General features: G+C 36.2%; 1 protein-coding gene across 5 annotated transcripts in view; it reads left to right on the top strand.

The window, feature by feature from the left end:
- Positions 1-21,522, top strand: part of ANK3 (ankyrin 3) — a 618,703-nt gene that overhangs the window by 529,151 nt on the left and 68,030 nt on the right. For all 5 annotated transcript variants that reach the window (XM_045568777.1, XM_045568776.1, XM_045568774.1 and 2 more), the window contains 3 exons: positions 10,378-10,484; positions 15,470-15,694; positions 18,495-18,649. In XM_045568777.1, the coding sequence (XP_045424733.1) occupies positions 10,378-10,484; positions 15,470-15,694; positions 18,495-18,649 (487 nt within the window). The remainder of the gene's footprint in view (positions 1-10,377; positions 10,485-15,469; positions 15,695-18,494; positions 18,650-21,522) is intronic.

Here is a 21,522-nt window from a genome sequence, read left to right as displayed (position 1 = left end):
TGTAGGTCACAGTAGTTATAATACTTAGTCCAGTCTCTGTGACAGCATTCTGTTAAATGGATCATCTCTTTTCATGCTTTCAGCTACCGTATGAAATGGGTATCATCACTTCCACTTCACAGATACAGTGTCACACAGCTCTTAGGTGGTAGGGCTGAGAATAGGCCGTAGGTCTGATGGGTGCTTGACCTCATTCTCACTGGGCAGGAGTGCCACTCTCCTAAGCAGAGTATGGCAGATCTTAGTAAAGCATATTAGCCATGGGAAAAGTTAATGTATAGACAAATATTTTGCAAAAACACCGCTGTTATTGTTTGTTAATCCAGCGGGCTGCTCTAACTTCTCCCTATGTTCTGAAAAGCATAATTCTATCCTAAATATCTATATAGAGGGATCCAACATGATATACATTTAAGAAATAAATTATTTTAGTTATTAAATACTCCTACTCTAGGAGTATTAAATTATTATTATCCGTGTTTTTGTTTTATAGCAATTTAGAATTTTCAAATCACTTTCACATTACTGGGTCATTCTTTTCCACAATGAATCGGGGCAGTTAATACTATCGACCCATCACTTTAATGCAGACATAGAAGTTCAGTGAGGTTTTGACTTGCCACTACACTGGGCTGTGGAGTGACACAGCCTAACTCAAACCCAAGTTGTCTTATTCTTTGTGTGGGGGAACTGGCACCCACACGGGTTCCTTCTGCCTTGTTCCTGTCCAACTCGTGGCCGTAGGGTGAAGTTATCCTTGACAAGCCTTTGCTTTCCTGGGCTCCCAGTCTGATTACATCATCCAAATGTTACTCAACTAAGTCATGTTTACAATTTTCCAAAACTGGGTTGCGTATGACCTGTTATTGTGAGGTCTACCGGATGCCATTAACATTAGCTTATCAAGGCCACCAGTTAATTTGCAGGACTACCATCTCCCAGAGGTGGCAAAGCTGACAAGGAAACCACAGAGTCAGGCCTGACCTTAACTGGTGTGGTCCAACACTGGGTGTTGACAGACAGCAACCTGGAGAATTACCTAATATTGGAGTTAATTGGATTTATCTTTCGTTCTTTTTTTTTTTTTAATTCTCTTGCAAACACTTTCTTGCCCCTGCCTCTTTTCTTCCATGCCCAGACATTTATTTCCAGACCTGGACATTTGGGTGTGTCGTCGTTTGTAAGGCCAGTGTGTACTTGTTCTCCTCTTTCCTCTGATGAATAGGGCCAGTGAGAAACTATTTTTGGAAAGTATTAAGCTCTTAGAGACAGTGATATCATGATTAGTCAGGCTTTGGGCTCTAGTAAATAATGTGCATTTTGATTTTTAATAGTATCCTTGACATCACTTCCAAAATGAAAAATGGTATGCTTATTCATTTTATTTTTGACGTGAGAGTAAAAGGTCTTATTATGTCAATGTGAATTTTTCTTCAACATAGTGTTCTACTAAAGCCACCCAGTGCTAGGTGTTGACTTTGTGTTGCCAAATTTTTGAAGTCTATCTAAACCTCAGTTTCCTCATCTATAAAATGGGTGTATTACTCCCAGGTCTAATAGGTTCTGAAGACTCAAAGAACAAATGAGTATAAAAGCCTAGGACAGTCCTTGCCATTGAATTGATACACAGTTAGTTGTGTTATTGCTGTTAACAAAGGAACTTAAACATTTTTGAGTCAATAAGGAAGACCTAGGCATTTGCATTCTTATAACTGAATGGGCTCTGTTCGTTTGATATAAGCATCTTGTGTTTATAACTGTAAAGGCCCAGTTCTGGGACTGTAATATTTTTGTTTTTGCTGTTTTCCTCCATTAATTATCGGATTTTAACAAGTGAGTTTATGTAAGTGAAAGTCCTTTGAAAAGTATAAAAGACTTTACATATATAAGGAGACATTATTATAATTCCATACCAACACCAGCATTAGTGCCAGACTAGTGACATACATTTTCATTTAATCTCCATATCAAACAATCCTTCATTTGAAAAGCAGGAAGCTGAGACTGAGAAAAATCGAGAAACATGCTAAGGATCACAAAACCAGCAAGCGATGGTGGGGCATCTCCGAAGGGGCTTTCAATAAGTAAAGTTAAGGAAAGCTCAGTGGCAAAATATCTTTTTTATCCCTGATGGAAGCCGGGCTGGGGGCTGGATTAGTGACTGAGCCCTGAAATAGGCCCCCTCCCCCACTCAGGCGGGAGCAGCCCTCTCGGGGCGAGGCTGTGGGCGGCAGAGGAGTTCGCCCCTTCTCTGTGACCCCGCTCAGGCCCAGGAGAATGCAAGCTGGATGTGAGCAGAGGCTCCCCGGCCACCTTCCCCGAGTCCGCCGCTCAGATAAATCTCTGCACGGTTCCAGGCCAAAGTGAATACCAAGGGGCAGGGAGAGGCCCGCAGTTACACAATCGAGTTGACTTTCCAAAATGGAAAGCCCAGGAGTGGGAAAGAAGTGTTTTCTATTAACAAGCGGCAAAGGCAATTTCCAAATCTAAGTGTGTGACTCAACGTCAAAGCCAAGCTTTTTCCATTAAACCCTGGGAACCACCCTCCTCGCTGCAGGAGACTTAAGAGCCCGGTCTGGTTCGTCTTTAACCGTCCTTATATACCGTGCCCCGTTTCTCATTTTAAGTATCTATTTGTTCAGTAACGAAATGGAGGTGAGGCTTTTCGTTGGTATTGTGGTGCCTGTGCCTGGGAAAATGTCAGAACGTTTTGCAATTTATATTGTTTATTAAAATAACAAAATGGTTGAAATTTCTCATTTCGGTTGTAAGTAAATGTTAGTCTCTAGAAATAAGTATTCAGAGACAGGTAGCTTGGAAATGAAGCTACCAATTCAGTATCTATCTGTAAAATCATCGGTTCAGTTGACCTGCCTTATTTTGTATGTAGATGGATGCACTATAGGAAGAGTATTTTTTTTTTTTGCCTGTATTTAGGTTATTAAAATTTAGTTAGATTTGCCCAAAATGTGAGCAAACCTCTATGAAAAAGAAAACCAAACTCAGAAGAAAGTATTACTAAGGCATCTGAAAACACATGTAAGTGTTAATGTTTGGGACAGATACTGAGTCATATAGCTTATTGTTTTGATCAAGCATGACATTTGTTCATTTGTGTTCTGACAAAGCTTTAATGAGTGGCAAAGCATTACAAGAGTAGAAAGTTAAGAAAGGACTCAAAGGGATGTGAATCCGTGTCCTGGCTCACTCCAGCCTGGATAAATATTACATGATGGTGGTGATACCTTTTTGAGTGATATAAGTAATTGTTTCAATAATTAATGTCACCAGTGCATGTTTCTAAGAGTACCAAAGGTAAATAATTCACTGTAATTACAGAGGAATGATATTATTTATCAGAACTTTTTTTAAAAATGGAACTTTGTGAAGAATAACTTCAAATATAAGAATTGTAGTTTCTCTCCCACCCAACTCCTGCCCCAAAAATTCAAGCAACGCTTTGTATTAGATAGTTTGCCCTTCTCTGAAGGTTGGTTGATTGGTTGGTTGGGGCCTGCAAAAGTCAGTGTAATAATGGGTAAATAAGGCCAGACTCAAACCAGCACCTCATCTTTGGTTAACCCATATAGAATTTGGAAACTTTCTGAAGTGGTTTATTGCTCTTTTGGGGTTAGGGTTTTGGTTCTATGGACTCTGGTTAGACTTTTAATTGCACTGTATATGTCGTCTCTCAGTACCTACAGACAACACTGTTCCTCATTCATTTTTGCATTTTCCTCAGGCCTAAGTAAGATAATGACTTGCACATAAGTGCCCTACAAATTATTTTTTGATTTGATATGAGGACTATTTTTTAAATTTGTGTAATTACGAGTATTTAAAGTTAGGTTTTATTATTTTCAAAGTTACACAAATAAATAAAAAGTCATATCATTCTGCAAGACACATTTGTTAGGAAAACACTGTATATAGAATCCCTATATACAGTCCCTGGTTTCTCCTCTCCAGAGACAACTGCTTGGAATACTTTTTGATGACTCTTATTATGCTTCTATGTCTCTAAATAATACACGGATGTTGCTTCTTGTTGATTTTTCTCCATTTCTGGAGTTTATTTATTGACTTCCCCAAATGGAAGATGAAGCTTCAATTATTTTCCATACCTCCCCTCACAAATACACTTCCTATCCTCTCATTTCCCAAAGCAGTTTGTATTTTATTTGGGTTATATCAGTAGTTGGTGCTTATGTTGTTATGCTTACGTAAATGCCATTCACAGATGTGGCTTATATTATGATTGCTTTTCCTTTTCAGCACAATATTCTATCATCCCTTGAAGTTTTTCACTTGCCAGGTGTCCTCTGTACATGTCACTAGTCCAACCCACAAACTCTTTCGTTATGTTCACACCTATTAGGTGTTCTGTCTGTCTCATTTGTTAATACTTATCTATCTTAGAGTTTTCTTACTTGTCACTTTTTTTGTAGGTCCACTGCACAGGTGCCCTCTTGGGTCTTCCTTCATCATCACCATGAAAATTCCTTTTGTTTTCTCTTGTGTTGAATTCCATGCCTTCCTTTTTCTTGGTTTAGTCCGTCACTTTGGTGGAGAGTACATCTTCCAATAGTTTCCTTAGAGAGTACATGAGAAATATATATTTTAAGGTGTTATATATCTAAAAATATCTTTCTATTTTCACATTTTTTTTTGGTCTAGCTGGTTATAAAATTCTGAGTGGAAAATCATTTTTTCTCAGAACGTCAAAGAAATTGCTCTATTACATTTACCTTCAGTTTTTGCTGTTAAAAGTCTGACAGAAGTCTCTATCTATGATAATTTTTTTCTCTATGTTTATAGGATCTGTCTTTGTCTCCAGTTTCTGAAATTTCATGATGATGTGCCTTAGTGGCATCTCTATTCATCTGGCTACGCAGAGGCCCATTTTACTCTGGGAACTTAAAGCTTCAGTTCTGGGAAAGTTTCTTAAATTGTTTACTTGATTTCTTCTCCTCTATTTTCATTATTTTTTTCTTTCTAGAACTACTTTGTTTGAAAGGGGGAAGGAGGATTTGAACCTTCTGAACTGATCATTTGATTTCTTATATTTTCTCTCCTATTTTCTATTTTTAAACATTTCCCCCAAATTTCTGGGTTTTAAAAAAAATTTTAATGCTATTTGTTACTTTCTAAGAGTTCTTTTTTCTCTAAATGTCTCTCTCTTTTTAAGCTATTATCATAAAAAGATCTCATCTTTTTCTGGATATTAGTGAAAAATTTTGTTTTTTTCCTGAAAAGCCTCTGTTTCCTCCAGTTTGCTTTTGTTCTGTTTGCCTGTTGGTTTATTTTGTTTTTTTCACATTAAATCCTTTTCTCAGCTATTTCCTGGCTCTTGGCTGTCTGCTCATTTAATAAGCTCACTGGACACTCGCTGCGTGGTGTTTATCCCTGATTTCCACTGAAATAATAAGCCTGGGATGTGTCAGTGGGAGATTCCAATGGACAGGTCAGAATCCTCAGAGATTTCGTATTTTCTGCCTAGAGGCTCTGTCCCTGACTGTCCGGGAGGCCAGTAAAGGAAGAAGGTGGGGTCTGAACATCCAGAATACAATCCTCATTTTCAGTATAGTGTTTCTGGCCTTCTGACCTTCTGCCCCTCTGGTGCCTATGCCTCTCGTCTTCTGCCAGGCTTCTTGTTGTTGGGTGGGGGGGTGTCATGATATGGCAACCAATAAATCAGTGAAGGGATTATGGAGGTCGAATCACTTTTTAAAGAGAATTGCAACTAATCCTTCTGTGTCTCTGCTCATGTCTTTTCTCTTATTCTCTTTGTTCTTTGTGTTTTTAAATACTTGGCTGTCATTTTACTAGAGTTTCAGTAGGAAGCAGATCTTTGGCAGGACAAAAATTGAGATTTATTTTTGGTCTGTGGGATGATGATATCTTTCATCAGATTTGGAATTCATAGCCATTATCTTTTCAAATATAGCTTTTGCCTTATTTTCTTCTCTTATGTATCTGAGTGTCTAATTACACCTATGTTAAAATCTGTCACTGTGTTCCACATCTAGCACTGTTTTCTGTATTTCCAACTGTTTTTTTTTAACCTATGCTTCATTTTGTATATTTTTCCAGTTGTGGTTCTAATTTATTAACCCTGTTTCCTATTCTATCTAAGTGAAGAACTGACATTGTATTTAGAACTAAACAAATGCTCATTTGATTCTTTCTTATATATATGCTCCTGTTTTATTGAATTCTATACCTTTTAGTTTATTTTCTCTATCTTTCCCCCTATTTTCTTAAACATTAATCATAGTTATTGTAAAGTTCTTATTAGCATACCTCAAAATCTAGATGACTTGGGTGGAAGTCTGCTTATATAGTGTCTATCTGGTTTGGTTTTGTTTTGTTTTTCAATTTTTTTGTCCATATATTCTGGCCATGCTTGGTAGTTTTTCATTTTATGCTGGACATGGTGTATAAAAAATTATAGGCACACCTGATGGCGATATATCCCTGCAGAGAATGTTCACCCTCTCTCTGCTAGTCAAACAGAGTAGCAGATGATCATTTTAATCCAATCAAGATTTTGCTGAAATAAAGCCAGTTGGCAGCCCTGCTAAAGCTCATACTACCTCTGGTTGCTCCCTGGCTCTTCCAGCATCTTTATTTAAAATCCTGGTATGGTCTTCGAGTCCCCTCTCCATCATAAGTTCTAAACTCTTAAATCATTTTCTCATTAAGCTGCCAAAAGGCTCCATTATGCTTTTCAGAGATATTTCTGGTTAGGTTTTTAGCTTCCTGTTCTGCACAGCCCCAGAATTCAGCAAATGTTCTTGGTGGAAAACTGTAGCATGCTTGAGGCCATCCAAATCTCTACCAAAACTCTCCTGGTTTTTCTATTCACCAGCAGTGACCCCTGTAGGTAAAAAAACCCAAATCTGCATCAGTAACTGACAAATGTCCCCAAGTGAAAAATGGCAACAAAAAGCTCAACGCTTCAAGATGTTCCCCCTCCAAAATATACAGACATACCTCTTAGATACTGCAGATTCGGTTCCAGACCACTGAAATAAAGCGAATATTGCAATAAAGTGAGTCACACAAATTTTTTGGTTTCCCAGTACATATAAAGGTTATGTTTACACTATACTATAGTCTATTAAGTGTGTAATAGCATTATGTATAAAAATGTACATACCTTAATTAAAAATACTTTATTGATAAAAAATACAACATGTGAGCCTCCAGTGAGTTGTAATCTTTTTGCTGGTGGAGCCTCTGGCCTCGATGTTGGTGGCTGCTGACTGATCAGGGTGGTGGTTGCTGAAGGTTGGGGTGGCTGTGGCAATTTCTTAAAATAAGGCAACAGTGAAGTTTGACAGATCAATTGACTCTTCTTTTCATGAAAGGTTTATCTGTAGCATGTGATGTTATTTGATAGCATTTTATTTGCAGTAGAACTTCTTTCAAAATTGGAGTCAGTCCTCTCAAACCCTGCCACTGCTTTATCAACTAAGTTCATGGAATATTCTAAACCCTTTGTTGTCATTTCAACAATGTTCACAACATCTTCACCAGGAGTACGTTCCATCTCAAGAAACTACTTTCTTTGCTTATACATAAGAAGCAACTCCTCATTCTTTCCGGTGTGATCATGAGATTGCAGCAGTTCAGTCACATCTTCGGGCTCCACTTCTAGTTCTCTCGCTGTTTCCACCTCATCTGCAGTAACATCCTCCACTGAAGTCTTGAACCCTCAAAGTCATCCATGAGGTTTGGAATTAACTTTTTCCAAACTCTTGTTTATGTTGATATTTTGACCTCCTTCCATGAATCACAAATGTTCTTAATGGCATGTAGAATGGTGAATCCTTTCCAAAAGGTTTTTGATTTACTTAGCCTAGATCCATCAGAGGAATCACTATGTATGGCAGCTACAGCCTGATGAAATGTACTTCTTAATAAGACTTGAAAGTCAAACTTGCTCCTTGATCCATGGGCTGCAGAATGGATGCTCTGTTAGCAGGCATGAAAACGGCATTAATTTCCTTGTACATCTCCATCAGAGCTCATGGGTGACTAGGTACGTTGTCAATAAGCAGTAATATTTTTTAAAAGGAATCTTTTCTTCTGAACAGTAGGTCTCAACAGTGGGCTTAAATATATTCAGTAAACCATGCTGTAAATAGATGTGCTGTCATCCAGGCTTTTTTATTCTATTAATATTTACAGAGCATAGGCAGAGTAGATTTAGCAGGATTTTTGGAATGATAAATGAGCATTAGCTTCAACTTAAAGTCACCAGTTGTATTAGCCTTTAACGAGAGTCAGCCTGTGCTTTGAAGCCTGGAAACCAGGCATTGACTTCTCCTCTCTAACTATGAAAGTCTTAGATGAAGAGGAGGCTGCAGTGATTCATGCCTATAGTCCCAGATACTCAGGAGGCTGAGGCAGGAGGATTGCTTGAGCCCAGAAATTCAAGACCAGCCTGGGCCATATAGCAAGATCTTGTCTCTTTAAAAAAGGAAAAGAAAAGAAAGTCCTAGATAGCATCTTCTTCCAATACAGTATAAGGCTGTTTCTTGTACATTGAAAATCTGCTGTTTGGTGTACCCACCCTCATCAATTATATTAGCTAGAGCTTCCAGATAACTTGTTTCAGCTGTTTGGTGTACCCCCCCCACCTTAGTTATATGAGCTAGTGCTTCTAGATAACTTGTTTCAGCTGTTTGGTGTACCCACCTTCATCAATTATATTAGCTAGCGCTTCTAGGTAACTCGTTTCAGCTGTCTGGTGTATCCCACCTTAGGTATATTAGCTAGAGCTTCTAGATGGCTTGTTTCAGCTGTTTGGTGTACCCCCCCCCCCAGCCTTCATCAATTATATTAGAGCTTCTAGATAACTTGTTTTGGCTGTTTGGTGTACCCCCCCCCCACCTTCATCAATGATATTAGCTAGCGCTTCTAAATAACTTGTTTCAGCTGTCCGGTGTACCCACCTTCATCAGTTATCTAGATAACTTGCTTCAGCTTCTACATCAGCATTTGTAGCTTCACCTTGTACTTTTATTTGATGGAGATGTCTTCTTTTCTCAAACTTCATGAATAACCTCTGCTAGCTTCCAACTTTTCTTCTGCAGCTTCTTCACCTCTCTCCGCCTTCATAGAATTGAAGAGAGTTAGGGCCTTGCTCTGGATTAGGCTTTGGCTTAAAGGAATGTTGTAGCTGATATGATCTTCTATTCAGACCACTAAACTTTCTTCCATTATCAGCAACAAGGTTATTGGACATTCTTATTATTTATGTGTTCCCTGGAGGAGCACTTTAATTTCCCTCGGAAACTTTTCTTTTGCATTTTCAACTTGGCTAACTGGTATAAGAGGTCTAGCTTTCAGCCTGTCTTGGCTTTCAACATGCCTTCCTCACTAAGCTTAATCATTTCTGGTTTTTGATTTAAAGTGAGAGACCTCAGCTCTACCTTTCACTTGAACACTTAGAGGCCATTGTAGGGTTATTAATTGGCCTAATTTCCATATTGTTGTGTCTCAGGGAGTAGAGAGGCCCAAGGAGGAACAGCCAGTGGTGGAGCAGTCAGAACACACACAAGATTCATGGATTAAGTTTGCTGTCTTCTATGGGCATGGCTCATGGTGCCCCCAAACAATTACAGTAGATCACTGATCACAGATCACCATAACAGATGTTAATAATAATGAAAAAGTATGAAATATTATCTTAACATGACATAGAGACACAAAGTGAGCATATGCTGTTAGAAAAATGACACCAATAGACTTGCTTGACACAGGTTGCTACAGATCTTCAGTTTGTAAAGAAAAAAACCTCAGTATCTGTGAAGCTCAATAAAGCGAAGCATCATAAAACTTTGCCTGTAGTTCTTTTAGTTCTCTATGCCTCAGCTGCCCAATGCTGCCTTCAGATACCATTTCTGTATTTTATCTGGTTTATTGGACAAAAGCACTAGCCTGCTGCTAGGTATTCTAGCCCACTTGGAATCAGAAGTCATCAAGATTGAATTTTTAATTTTTATTTTGAGGAAAATAAAAATGAAAAAATTGGGAACAATTTTACAACTCTTGTAGGATTCATTTGGAGATGTGTTGAAGTGCTTAAAATTATACTTGGAATTAGTTCTGTGATATTTCTTTGCCATGCCAGTTACCCAAGGTACTTTCTTAAAAGATTGAAATAATGCAGTATATTAGTAGACTTTATTTTTTAATATTTGTGTACTCAAATTTTAACATATACCAATAAAAGAGAACTTAAAAATTGTTTATTTTAAATATTAGTCTATCCAGACATAAAGAGGAATACAAATGTATTTTATACATGTAGAGAAAACCAGTCTTACGTGGGTTATTGATATGATATAACTTTTTATTTTTCAGCATCTAACATTCACAAGAGAATTTGATTCAGATTCTCTCAGACATTACAGCTGGGCTGCAGACACCTTAGACAATGTCAATCTTGTCTCAAGCCCTGTTCATTCTGGGTAAGTAGTCTAAATGCCACTTTTCTTGATTAATTACTTAACATTGTATTTATTGTTTATAGTTACAAATTCATGTTGAAAAGCTTCATATATAAATATATTCACATATGAAATATGATCCAGGTGCAGTGGCTCACGCCTATAATCCTAGCACTTTGGGAGGCCAAGGTGGGAGGATTGCTTGAGGCTGTGAGTTTGAGACCAACTTGGGCAAAATAGCTAGACCTAGTCTCTACAGAAAAATAAAAAGAAATATGTACTCATTAGTGAGTATATGTGACATGTATTTGCAAATCCTTAGTAAATGTTTTTTCCTAAGCAAATCTGTGTATTTTTATTGATAAAAGCACAGTGTTGGGAAAAAATAATTAAATTATGAGTATGGCAAGCTTTCCTGGCTATTCTGATTATCTATGTCTTTAATTTTCCTTTTCAAAAATTTCCTTTTTAATAAGATTTTTAAAAAAAAATTTTTAAACATAGTCATTTTTCTTCATTGGAATTTCAAATGATTTTTTTTTCTGGTATCTGATTTTTCTTTTCAATAAAAAATTAAATATGTAGGTATTTCTGTTAATTTACCTCACTGATTTTGTGCTTCGCTTCTTATGATACAACAATGTCTCCAAAATATTTAGTTTCCAAATAAGCAGTCAGCTCTGATGTTCTCATTTTTTTCTCATATGATACAGGCCTTTGATTTGACAGATGATTAAACTTGAACTTCCAATCAACAGTCAGTACCTTTTGCATTCCTAAAATATAATTGCAGTTAAGTTGTATTAAATTATAATTGGAAAACAGGAAATGAATTTAAAAGGAAAATGAATTTATATTTAAAAAGTTGAAGGTACAAATGTCTGTACACTGGAAGTTCTGTGGTCAAACGCCCATCAAACAGCCTCTTCGGGCTGCCTCACTGGTCAATGGAATTTAAGGCAGGAGGCGAAAAGGGGACCCGTTTCAGTTACTGAATTGATATATCAGTATATTTTTAGATACTGGATTCTTCACCTGTAGGTAATTGAAACTTGAGATAATTGACATCCATATAAACAGAAAAAAATTAATTCATTAAAATAATGACTATCTCAAGGTATTTTTGCCTTTGAAATTGGCATTTAGGCTGTAAGTTAATTGTGATCAAGGACAAGAGCGGACTAGTTTGGAATTAGATAAATTAACAATAATTAACATTTATGAAGTACCTTGTGTATTACATGAAGTATTTTGTGTTGCTTCTAATTAAATTGTTAATAGCTAACATATATGTATTTATTGTCATGTACCTGGCATTGTGCTAAATCTTTTACATGTGTTGTCTCATTTAACATTTATGTGAACCCTAAAATGACACTGTGAGATAGGTATTATTACCCCCTTTTTATAGACAAAAGTCTGAGACTCAAAGGAATGCTCAGGTTATTTAAAGTACCGTGGTAGACTTTGGCCAGGTAACACCACAATTCTGAGAAACAAATCAATGCAATGTCATTCAAATGGGAATAATTTACATGAAAGTGCTTTATAAATTATACATTGTATGGTGAGCATTGAGTCATCAACATTGCATTTCTTTAACTCAACTAGAAAAACCTTGAATTAATACTCATTTGAAATTGCTTAAAATATTTATACAGTTTAGATGTATATGAATCTAAAATTGCAAAAGCAAAAAAAAAATCAGATTTGAGAAGTAAAATATAAAATATCTGGGATACATTCGGAAGGCAGACATGTCAAAGAGTTTTTTGGATAAAGCTTGGTGAATTGACACCGTGTTACAAAGGCCTAGAAGCATTACTTTGTACTCTCTCTAAATGAAAGACAAGTACTAGGGTTTAATTTAGTAAACTGAGAAGCTGAGAAAACATAGGATAATAAAATCAGACGTGGAGTTTCCCATACATTGGAGACAATGAAGTATTTGAATACTCAAGTTATGTCCCCTTCCCCTTGAACTTTATTGAAGATAATAGACACAATAGACATGTGCAGGAAAACAAAAGTAATGGCAGCTAGTGTGAATTTATTTGAAAAGGAAATATAGACCTGGTGTGCACTTGAAAATATTTCACTTTTGCCAGGTCTGTAGAGTAGTTTATACAGCCATAAGGCAAATATTTTTCCAGGTTGTCTCACAAATGCCAAATGCCTCGGTTTCATTTTGTGACAGTTTTTATTTTTGCTTTGCTTGTCATTGACATTTTCTGTTGCTTGCTCCTAATTATCTTACATTAATTTTTCCCATTTGCTCTCTAAATTATTTTGCAGCTATTCTTCTCCACTTCCTCAGTATGATTCAAGGTGATAACTGTGTCCTTTATGTGAACCATCCTTTTTGTATTTTTAGTTTATGTGACTTTTTTTTACAGTTAGATTGTGTCAGTGTCTGTAGTGTATCAGCATTTGTCATCTTGCTGTTCCTAAATCTAGAAATATTCATGTATTAGTTTTAGGATCATTTGTAGAATTCATGCTGTAGTTTAAATGTTAGTAAGATACGAATATTAATATTATATATCACCTTTTAATTTGTTTCTATAACTTATATTGCATGACTTTTTTTTTTTTTGGACAGAATATGTAAGGAATGAGTTTGGAAAACAAATCACTGTATTTTATAATGTTATTGAATAATAGGACCCATGTCCTGTTTAACAGATAGTTCCACCTCTCCTCAGTCTCTTGACCCTATGAAGTTGGAAGCCCTAGAACCATAAATGGTTGTTAGTGAGCACCAACCATACGCTATTGACACATAGCATACACATACGCTATGTGCTATGCAGAACATAGAAAAAGGACTCTTCCAGTTTGTTGTTAAAATCATCTTAGCCATAATATTTTTTTCCATTTGGTTCTGATATTCTTTATAGCTGGGATATTTTTATATTAATACTGATAAATCTTACGTTACCTTCAGACTGCTCATCTATAGTCAGCTGTCCATGTGTTCTTTCTATCTGTCGATCCATCTATTAGGATTAGTAACTAAGTCTCACACAGTTTCTAAGCACACATGGCAAAATAGTTGTGTTCATTGATTTATTTGATCAACATTTATCATGTGTCTGTTTTGTGCTGGAACTGTACTCAGTTCTGCAGGTCAAGCAGTGAACAAGGCAGAGCTAATCAGAATTACTGTCTCTATTGTTGAGACTCAGCTGTTTCCATGACAAACATTCCCCTGGGAACACTCCAGTGTGTGTTTGTACTAACACAACTGAATCCTCAATCCCAGAGTTTGTCCTGTGTCATTTTTAATACATTCTGTTACTATGATTCCCAATGACAAGTTGATTTTAACTACTAAATGCAGGGCAAGATCATATTTTATCTTATGATATTGTCATATTGCCTTTGTTACTGAACATGTAGCTGTTGAATGTGTATATGTCTAAGAAAATGTAGGCAGCCCAGAGCAATTTCAAGTGAGCTTCCTAGCATTTAGCATTGGAAACAATTCATGTGAACCCTTGTATAAGGGAACAAGTGTCTTTTTCTTTGACTAGGGAGGAATGGTTTTTGTTTTCTTTTTGTTTTTCAGATAGTCAGTCTTTTCCATTCTTACCTTGAATATCATAGTGGTCCCAGTCTCTAGAAATTGATAGAATATTATCAAAGACATAAATTAATCCTGAGTAAAATGGTTAAATCCAAAGTGAGCAAAAGGGTGTGAAGATGAGAGTGCCTTACTGATGAGCAGAGCTGGTTCTAGAAATCTCATCAGCTGAAAAATGTCCCCAATCCTATTACCTCTCTCTAGGGCTTGCAGGCCAATTTCCTTTGTTGAAAGGCCACTCTTCAGAAAAGAGTCACCAGATAGGAAGTCCATGCAAGGTCTTAAACCCTGTTTCAGGATGTTAGTATTGTTTTTAGATGAATAAATAGTAAAGAATTTTGATGGATGGGGTTATTTTTTTCTCCTCCCAGAAAAACTCTAAGAGTTCAAGCAATTTTCTAATTATCAACATTTGATGCTGTTCTAGTAATAAGTATATTTTCAAATGTAGAAATTAGAATGCAAAGATACGTTCATATTTACCTGTCTGACCTTAACTCTTCCTTTTGTTTGGGCTCGTTGATTTGTTTAGCAGAGTGCTCATAACTCTGTGATGATGGTGGGAGTGCTCGTACATGACAGACAGTAAGGATGCCACTATGCTCCCACCCAGATATGACACAGTTAATTTCTTTACATTTCCATATCTACATGCAGGCTCTTTTTCCTTATTGGCTTTAATATAAAGGCTAACGGCAGAATTATATAATTTAGCAACATTTCCTTAGAAGTCTAAGTTGCATTTTTTATAATGCTGTATAAAATATTCAAATGTTAAGTTGTTTCATACAGCTTTTAAACCCATATTTATACTGAAAAGATTTAATCCCTTTCCATCAAAATTACCTTAGCAAATCTAGTCATGTCCTGCTTTTATTCTTATATGCTGCTTCATCATAGTAAAAATTAGTACTGGTATGATTAAATATACATTCATTTTATGAGTTGTATATATTAAGACATACCGTGGAGTTTCATCTTACTTGTGGAGGAGAGCGATTCCGTGGGCAGCATATGGCAAAAACCACTTACAGTGAAAAATGACCCTTGAATATACCTTAACCCACCCACAAAGACCACAGATCTTTTAATGCCTAAGAGTCCTTTTAATATCCAGTTTTTATTCCAGTTTTGACACATTCACTGTTCCTTCAATTTGAGCATCTCATAAAGTGGTTGGCTTCTGCTAGGGGACTGTGTTCCACCAACAATAAGTTGTGTCTCAGTTTCTACTGAGTGCACAAGTTCAGCGGCGCATGTTTGATGTGACTCCACCGTATTTACTTCCAGTTGATCTTTAAAGAGAGGAAATGGTAGCTCCATTGTCTGTCGCTTTAAACTTTAACATTTAATTTCACAACTTGGCGGTGCAGGCAGTTTACATCTCTCCCTGATTCACCCTCTGATCTTCTCCCTGCAGGTTTCTGGTTAGCTTTATGGTGGACGCAAGAGGGGGCTCCATGAGAGGAAGCCGTCACCATGGGATGAGAATCATTATTCCTCCACGCAAGTGTACGGCTCCCACCCGCATCACCTGCCGTTTGGTAAAGAGACATAAACTGGCCAACCCACCCCCCATGGTGGAAGGAGAGGGATTAGCCAGTAGGCTGGTAGAAATGGGTCCTGCAGGGGCACAATTTTTAGGGTAAGTTGTTTTGTCAATTTTAACCTTGGCCCTCATACCACATCTTTGACTTTCTTCACCCTTGTTAACTCAAGGAGTTAACTCTTGAAACTGCTCAGTTTGACCTGATCGAGTATACTTTTCGTGTAGTGCCAGAGGTCACAAAGCTGTGTGATTCTGTGAAAGGCTCATAGGCTGATACTTCCTTAACTCGGTTTGCTGGTGAAGGCTTTTACTAACTGAGAAGCATGTTCTCTGCTCAGCAAGTGCACGGAACCCTAGTGGTACCCATGGAAGTCAAGGCACCGTTCTTAGGAAAACATACAGATGCTAGAATTATATAGCACCACGTTGAATAAATGGCTACTTTGGGGACATGTCTTTTTAAAGAAAAATTTTAGGGAAATGATCCACTGTGATATGGTATTTTACAAAAAAAGGAAAAATAAATTTAATTCATTTTCTGAGGTGGCACTTGGGTGCAAATCAGGCAGGCTCTGTCGTGACGGACAGTTTGTTCACAATTTCCCCTTCTCGTTTCTCTTCCTGCTGCATGGATGTTATTCAGTAAACTGCATCTTCCTACCAATCCTCCCCCTGTAAATGAGGGTGAGAGCTTGGTTAGCCGAATCCTGCAGCTTGGGCCTCAAGGAACAAAATTTATTGGGTAGGACCTTTATAGACAAGATACAGAATGTCTACAATTTTTTTTCCATTTTCAATTTTTTTCTGTCACACCCATGGTCTGATTCTTGTCTTAAGTTTATTTTTATTTTTTTTTCAGTTTTTTTTTTAATGCTTTCAGTTGATGTGTGTCACTGAAAGAAAAAAATAAATCATAGTGGCTTGACTTAATGTAGCACCGCTACCTACCTTGTGCTTTTCAAGCATGTGGAATTCACTGCGAGCATTCTGCTTTCATAACTCTGTGCTTTTGTAAACCTTTCTTTAATTTGAAATGTTTCTTCTGAATATGATACTTTTGAAGACAGACTGACAGTCTTTAATTTTAACCAAGTATAAGAGAAGATATTTTCAGGCTTTGAATCAACATGTGCTATAAATGATATGTATGTACCTGTGTGTGTGTGAGAGTGTGTGTGTGTGTGTGTGTGTGTGTAATGAGATCTTAAAACAAGTACTTATTATGAGTACTGTGTAATCTCTATGGGCTTTGAGAAGAAAAAGTCATCAGTAAGTAAACAGATTTCGAAAAGTCGTTGGAATATAAGCAAGATATTTAAAGAAAATTAAATAGGCAGCGGATAGCATATTCAATTAAAGTTATTAAATTGTTTTTTTTGTTTTGTTGAAGCTGAAACGCGTTGGTATTTGTTGTTCGTTCGCTTGTCTGTTGGATTGGTGTATTTGCCTTGGCAGTCTGCATGAAGAAACCTGTCATGAAAAGTTATGCTTGGCTTTCACCTTGGTCAAAGACCCTTGTTCGTACCTTCTCTCCAATATCATTGAACGTCATACACAAAGCCACATTCCTTAAATATTTACAGAGACAGTATCTGACACATTAACCTGCAAAGATTGTATCTTGTTCTCAAAAATGAATAAAATGTAATGTCCAATTATAAAGTGTGATTAAAAACCTATGGTAAATATCTTAATAACTCTTGAAATTATTAACACTGTTAGGAATACTTGATTTTGTTTCTACTCATTAAAGAATAAAGGCATTCTAAAACATTATTCTTAATGTCTTAAATTTGAATTAGTTATAATTATTTTGCCAAAAGTAAAATTATATTTATCATCCCGTTTTAAAGTGAATGCTTTTGTAATAAATCAAATACTCATGTTTTTGTTATTTGATCTTTACAACTGCTATTCCTTTTTATGCTCTTACCTATTTAATCCTGTATCTTCTGTTATCATATGTACATAAACACATAGGTTAAAAGGTGAGGTTACATACAACCTCTGTAGGAGAATAATGATACTGTCTGCTTAAATGTCATAAAATAAAGCTGCACAATCCAACTACATAAACTGTGTGTGATTGTGGTCTGCTTACTTCCATTCATCTTTTTTAGTATTAACCTATTTTAAAATTTAACAAAAGTATATTTCCCGTGGCTTGATTGGCTATTTTCAATTTGCAGCCATTCTTTTACATTCCTTGTGCAAAAGGACACTGTCAAAAATTAATATGTCATTATATGACAAGTTCAAACAAACAAGTACTTTTTCAGAAAGTTTAAATGTTCCTATGTAGGTTATATTAGAGTCAGGAAATGAAGCTGCCCACTACCATTTCACAAATTGAAAATCATAGAAACTCTTAACTATACAGGCCATGAAAGTCATAAAAACTGACTGTTGAAGGAGTGAATATCGATTGTTTTCTTGCTAAGGGAAAAAATATAGCCATAATCTTTCAAATTAGGAAATTTACAGAATTTCTTTTTTAAAGAAATGACTGTGTCCTTTTAAATCATTAGCATTTTATATAATAAACCTATTATGTTTAAAAATGGACCAACTTTCCTATGGTCTATTTTAATAACTTTCAATTCTTTGATTCAAAATTCCTATTTATATGTGCTGAATATCTCCCCCCATTAAATCCAATGCCTAACATGTGGTAGACCTTCAAGAATTGTTTGTGAATGAATGAATGATGGCATGTTACCAGGCTTCTAATATTATTATTATTTAATTAGCAAATGATTCTGCAGCTTTGAAATCATTCCCAACCTTAGTGGCACCTCTGATTTTCAAATGAATACTGTTGATGAAACATTGTGTTAAGTACAATACTATATATGTATTTCATTTGATACCAAAATAAGATGGATTTTTTTTCCAGCCCTGTCATAGTGGAAATCCCTCACTTTGGGTCCATGAGAGGAAAAGAGAGAGAACTTATTGTTCTTCGAAGTGAAAATGGTGAAACATGGAAGGAGCATCAATTTGACAGTAAAAATGAAGATTTAACTGAATTACTTAATGGCATGGATGAAGGTAATGATGGCTCCTTGATTCTGGTAAATGTCTGCAGGTAGAAATCGAAGGATTGACTAAGTTAAGCCAAACAGTACCTGAATTTCACACATTTGTATTTTAAGCTGAGACCCAGGATCTTCAGCTTTTATTGCTGTTTTTCTGTATCCTAAGGCATGATGTTCCATTTAATCTAACAGACTTTTTTCCCTGCAGCAGAAATGTACAAGTATTCTGATTATTCTTTCAGTCTTTAATCAAATATACCAATCCTTCCAAAAATATCAAAAAAGTTTTTTAAGTCAAAAATGGGTGAGGAAGGCCGGGCGTGGTGGCTCACGCCTGTAATCCTAGCACTCTGGGAGGCCGAGGCGGGAGGATCGCTTGAGCTCAGGAGTTTGAGGCCAGCCTGAGCAAGAGCGAGACCCCATCTCTACTAAAAAATAGAAAGAAATTATATGGACAACTAAAAATATATAGAAAAAATTAACCGGGCATGGTGGCACATGCCTGTAGTCCCAGCTACTCGGGAGGCTGAGGCAGAAGGATTACTTGAGCCCAGGAGTTTGAGGTTGCTGTGAGCTAGGCTGACACCACGGCACTCACTCTACCCCGGGCAACAGAGTGAGACTCTGTCTCAAAAAAAAAAAAGGGGGTGAGGAGAAGGTGCAATAGTAATGGAAGGTATGCAAAGCATGCAGAATATTTTGCATAAAGTACACTCACATTTTATTTTGGGAATTATTTTCAGACTTTCAGCTCATTCAGTTTTCTCCCACATTATTTCAGTATCCTTCATGAATTTTTAATTTCTCTTGGGCCATAATTAGTTTTTTGAAAATAAGTTTCAGGGTAATTATTGGAGTCTGTGGGGTTTCAATGTCATATTCTTTGACCTAGTAAGACTGGTATATATCTGAGCATGTCACTTTCTCATACACAACTTCTTCAGGCTCTCTAGTCATTAGAACCATAGCAGTTTTTCTTTAGACATTGGGAATAATAGCCTAGTTTTGAGAGTAGGTTTTTTATGCAGAGTTTTCCTTAAAAAGTGTTAAAAGAAACCAGAGATCAAGCTCACCATAAAATCTGATGCTATGAAGAGAAATATCCGAGCTAATCTTTCTTTTATGCTCACTTCCTAATCACTACAAATGCAACAATTGTTTTAAATAACAGCTTTATTGGAGATATAATTCACATTCCATAAAATTCACTCTTTTACCATTTAATTCACTGGCTTTTGGAACACATCCCTTGTAGTCTCTCATGTTTTCAGTGTGGACAGAGGAGCTAGACAAACTCAGAGGTATTTGAGGAGTGACCTTGGGCAAGTTTCTTGATCCCTGTGAGCCTCTGTTTCTTCTGTAAAATGGAGATTACTTTCCTTACCTTGTAGAGTTATTGAAAATAAATAAAGTAATTATGTGAAGCACATATGAAATACAGTCCTTGTCAGATAGTAAGCCCTTGATAAATATCAGTTGTTATTGCTACTGTATTCATTCTGTAGAAAAAATTGTCATGTCAAAGGTTTGGTATAAAACACAGTCATCACTGACAATGAATTTAATGCCTTTACTGCAAGGTAGAGGGAAACTAGTAAGTGTTGAATGTCTAGTATTACTGAGGCACTGAAAAAAGTCTTTATTAAAAAAAAATTCAAAAAGAAAGCATAGCACTGCATAATAGGTGGTTTTAATCCCACTTTACCTATAAGGGAACTAAAGTTCAGGGAAGTCAAATAACTTATCTGAGGTCACCCTAGTAAGTAGCAGGGCTGGGGCTGAAATCTAGTTCAGCCTGTTTTCAAAGACTTTTAACTGTATCCCACTTACTTGGGAAATGTATGTTCCTATGGTGTAGAAAATAAACCTACAGAGGAAAATTCCTACAAACCTCTAGATTAGGTCTAGCTTAAGTCCAGAAGAATAATCTTTTTAAATGAGTTATACATCTGGTGAGTATACATTATTTAATGAGTATATATATGCCGATATTTACATTAGATCGCACCTACAACTTCAAATGATTTCTGATGGATAGAAATATTTAATGGTAATTCAGATTTCTAGTTTTTATTGCCTTCTTTTGAGCATAAAATATAGTCATTCTCTTATAAGGAAATTTATTTTAAAAACCCACAATCAAAAGTTTTAAAATAAAACCCTAAGAGATACCCTAAGAGAATTAAGTCAGCATTTGTGAAAATGCAGAAAGAATATGATGATTTCAGGACAAAAAATGGAAAGAATAAGAGAAACGGGTTTCCCATGGATGATAGTTTTTTTATTGTTTTAAGGAAAATAAAGTATAAAAATATTTTCATGTATCCATCCAATATTTCTTAAGTGCTGAAGTGGATTGTTTATTTTTTAAATGTAGTATCTACTACACAAGGATTTTTTTTTTTTTTTAATGGCTAGCTACCTTGATGCTGTAAGCTTCTTGAGGACAAGGTACATATCATTATCTTTGAATCACCGATACCAGGGACAGTGCTGATTTTAGATACTCATTAAATCCTAGGAGAGCGGGTAGAAAGATAGCCTCAATATAATATATAGCTGTCTGGTGGAAAGGTCTCATTAATCTGTTTCCTCTATTCCATCCTTCATTAGTGTTAATATCCAGGATAAAAAAAATAAAGATGAGCATTTACTTTGCAAAAGAGAAGTTCTGAGAAAGTTACCATATTCTGGAAGAATATTGACTATTTTAAGACAGTGCTGTACAATAGAACCTTATGATAATGGAAGTGGTCTGTATCTGTGCTGTCCAGTACAATAATTGCTAGACACACGTGGCTTTTGGGCACTTGAAATGTGACTAGTGCAACTGAGGAAGGTAATTTTTAATTTTATTTAATTTGACTTAATTTCCAATAGTCATAT

Source organism: Lemur catta, chromosome 14 (assembly GCF_020740605.2).
Source record: "Lemur catta isolate mLemCat1 chromosome 14, mLemCat1.pri, whole genome shotgun sequence".
NCBI lineage: Eukaryota > Metazoa > Chordata > Mammalia > Primates > Lemuridae > Lemur > Lemur catta.
The sequence above is the reverse complement of the archived record's forward strand: the minus strand, read 5'-3'. Positions and strand labels throughout refer to the sequence as shown.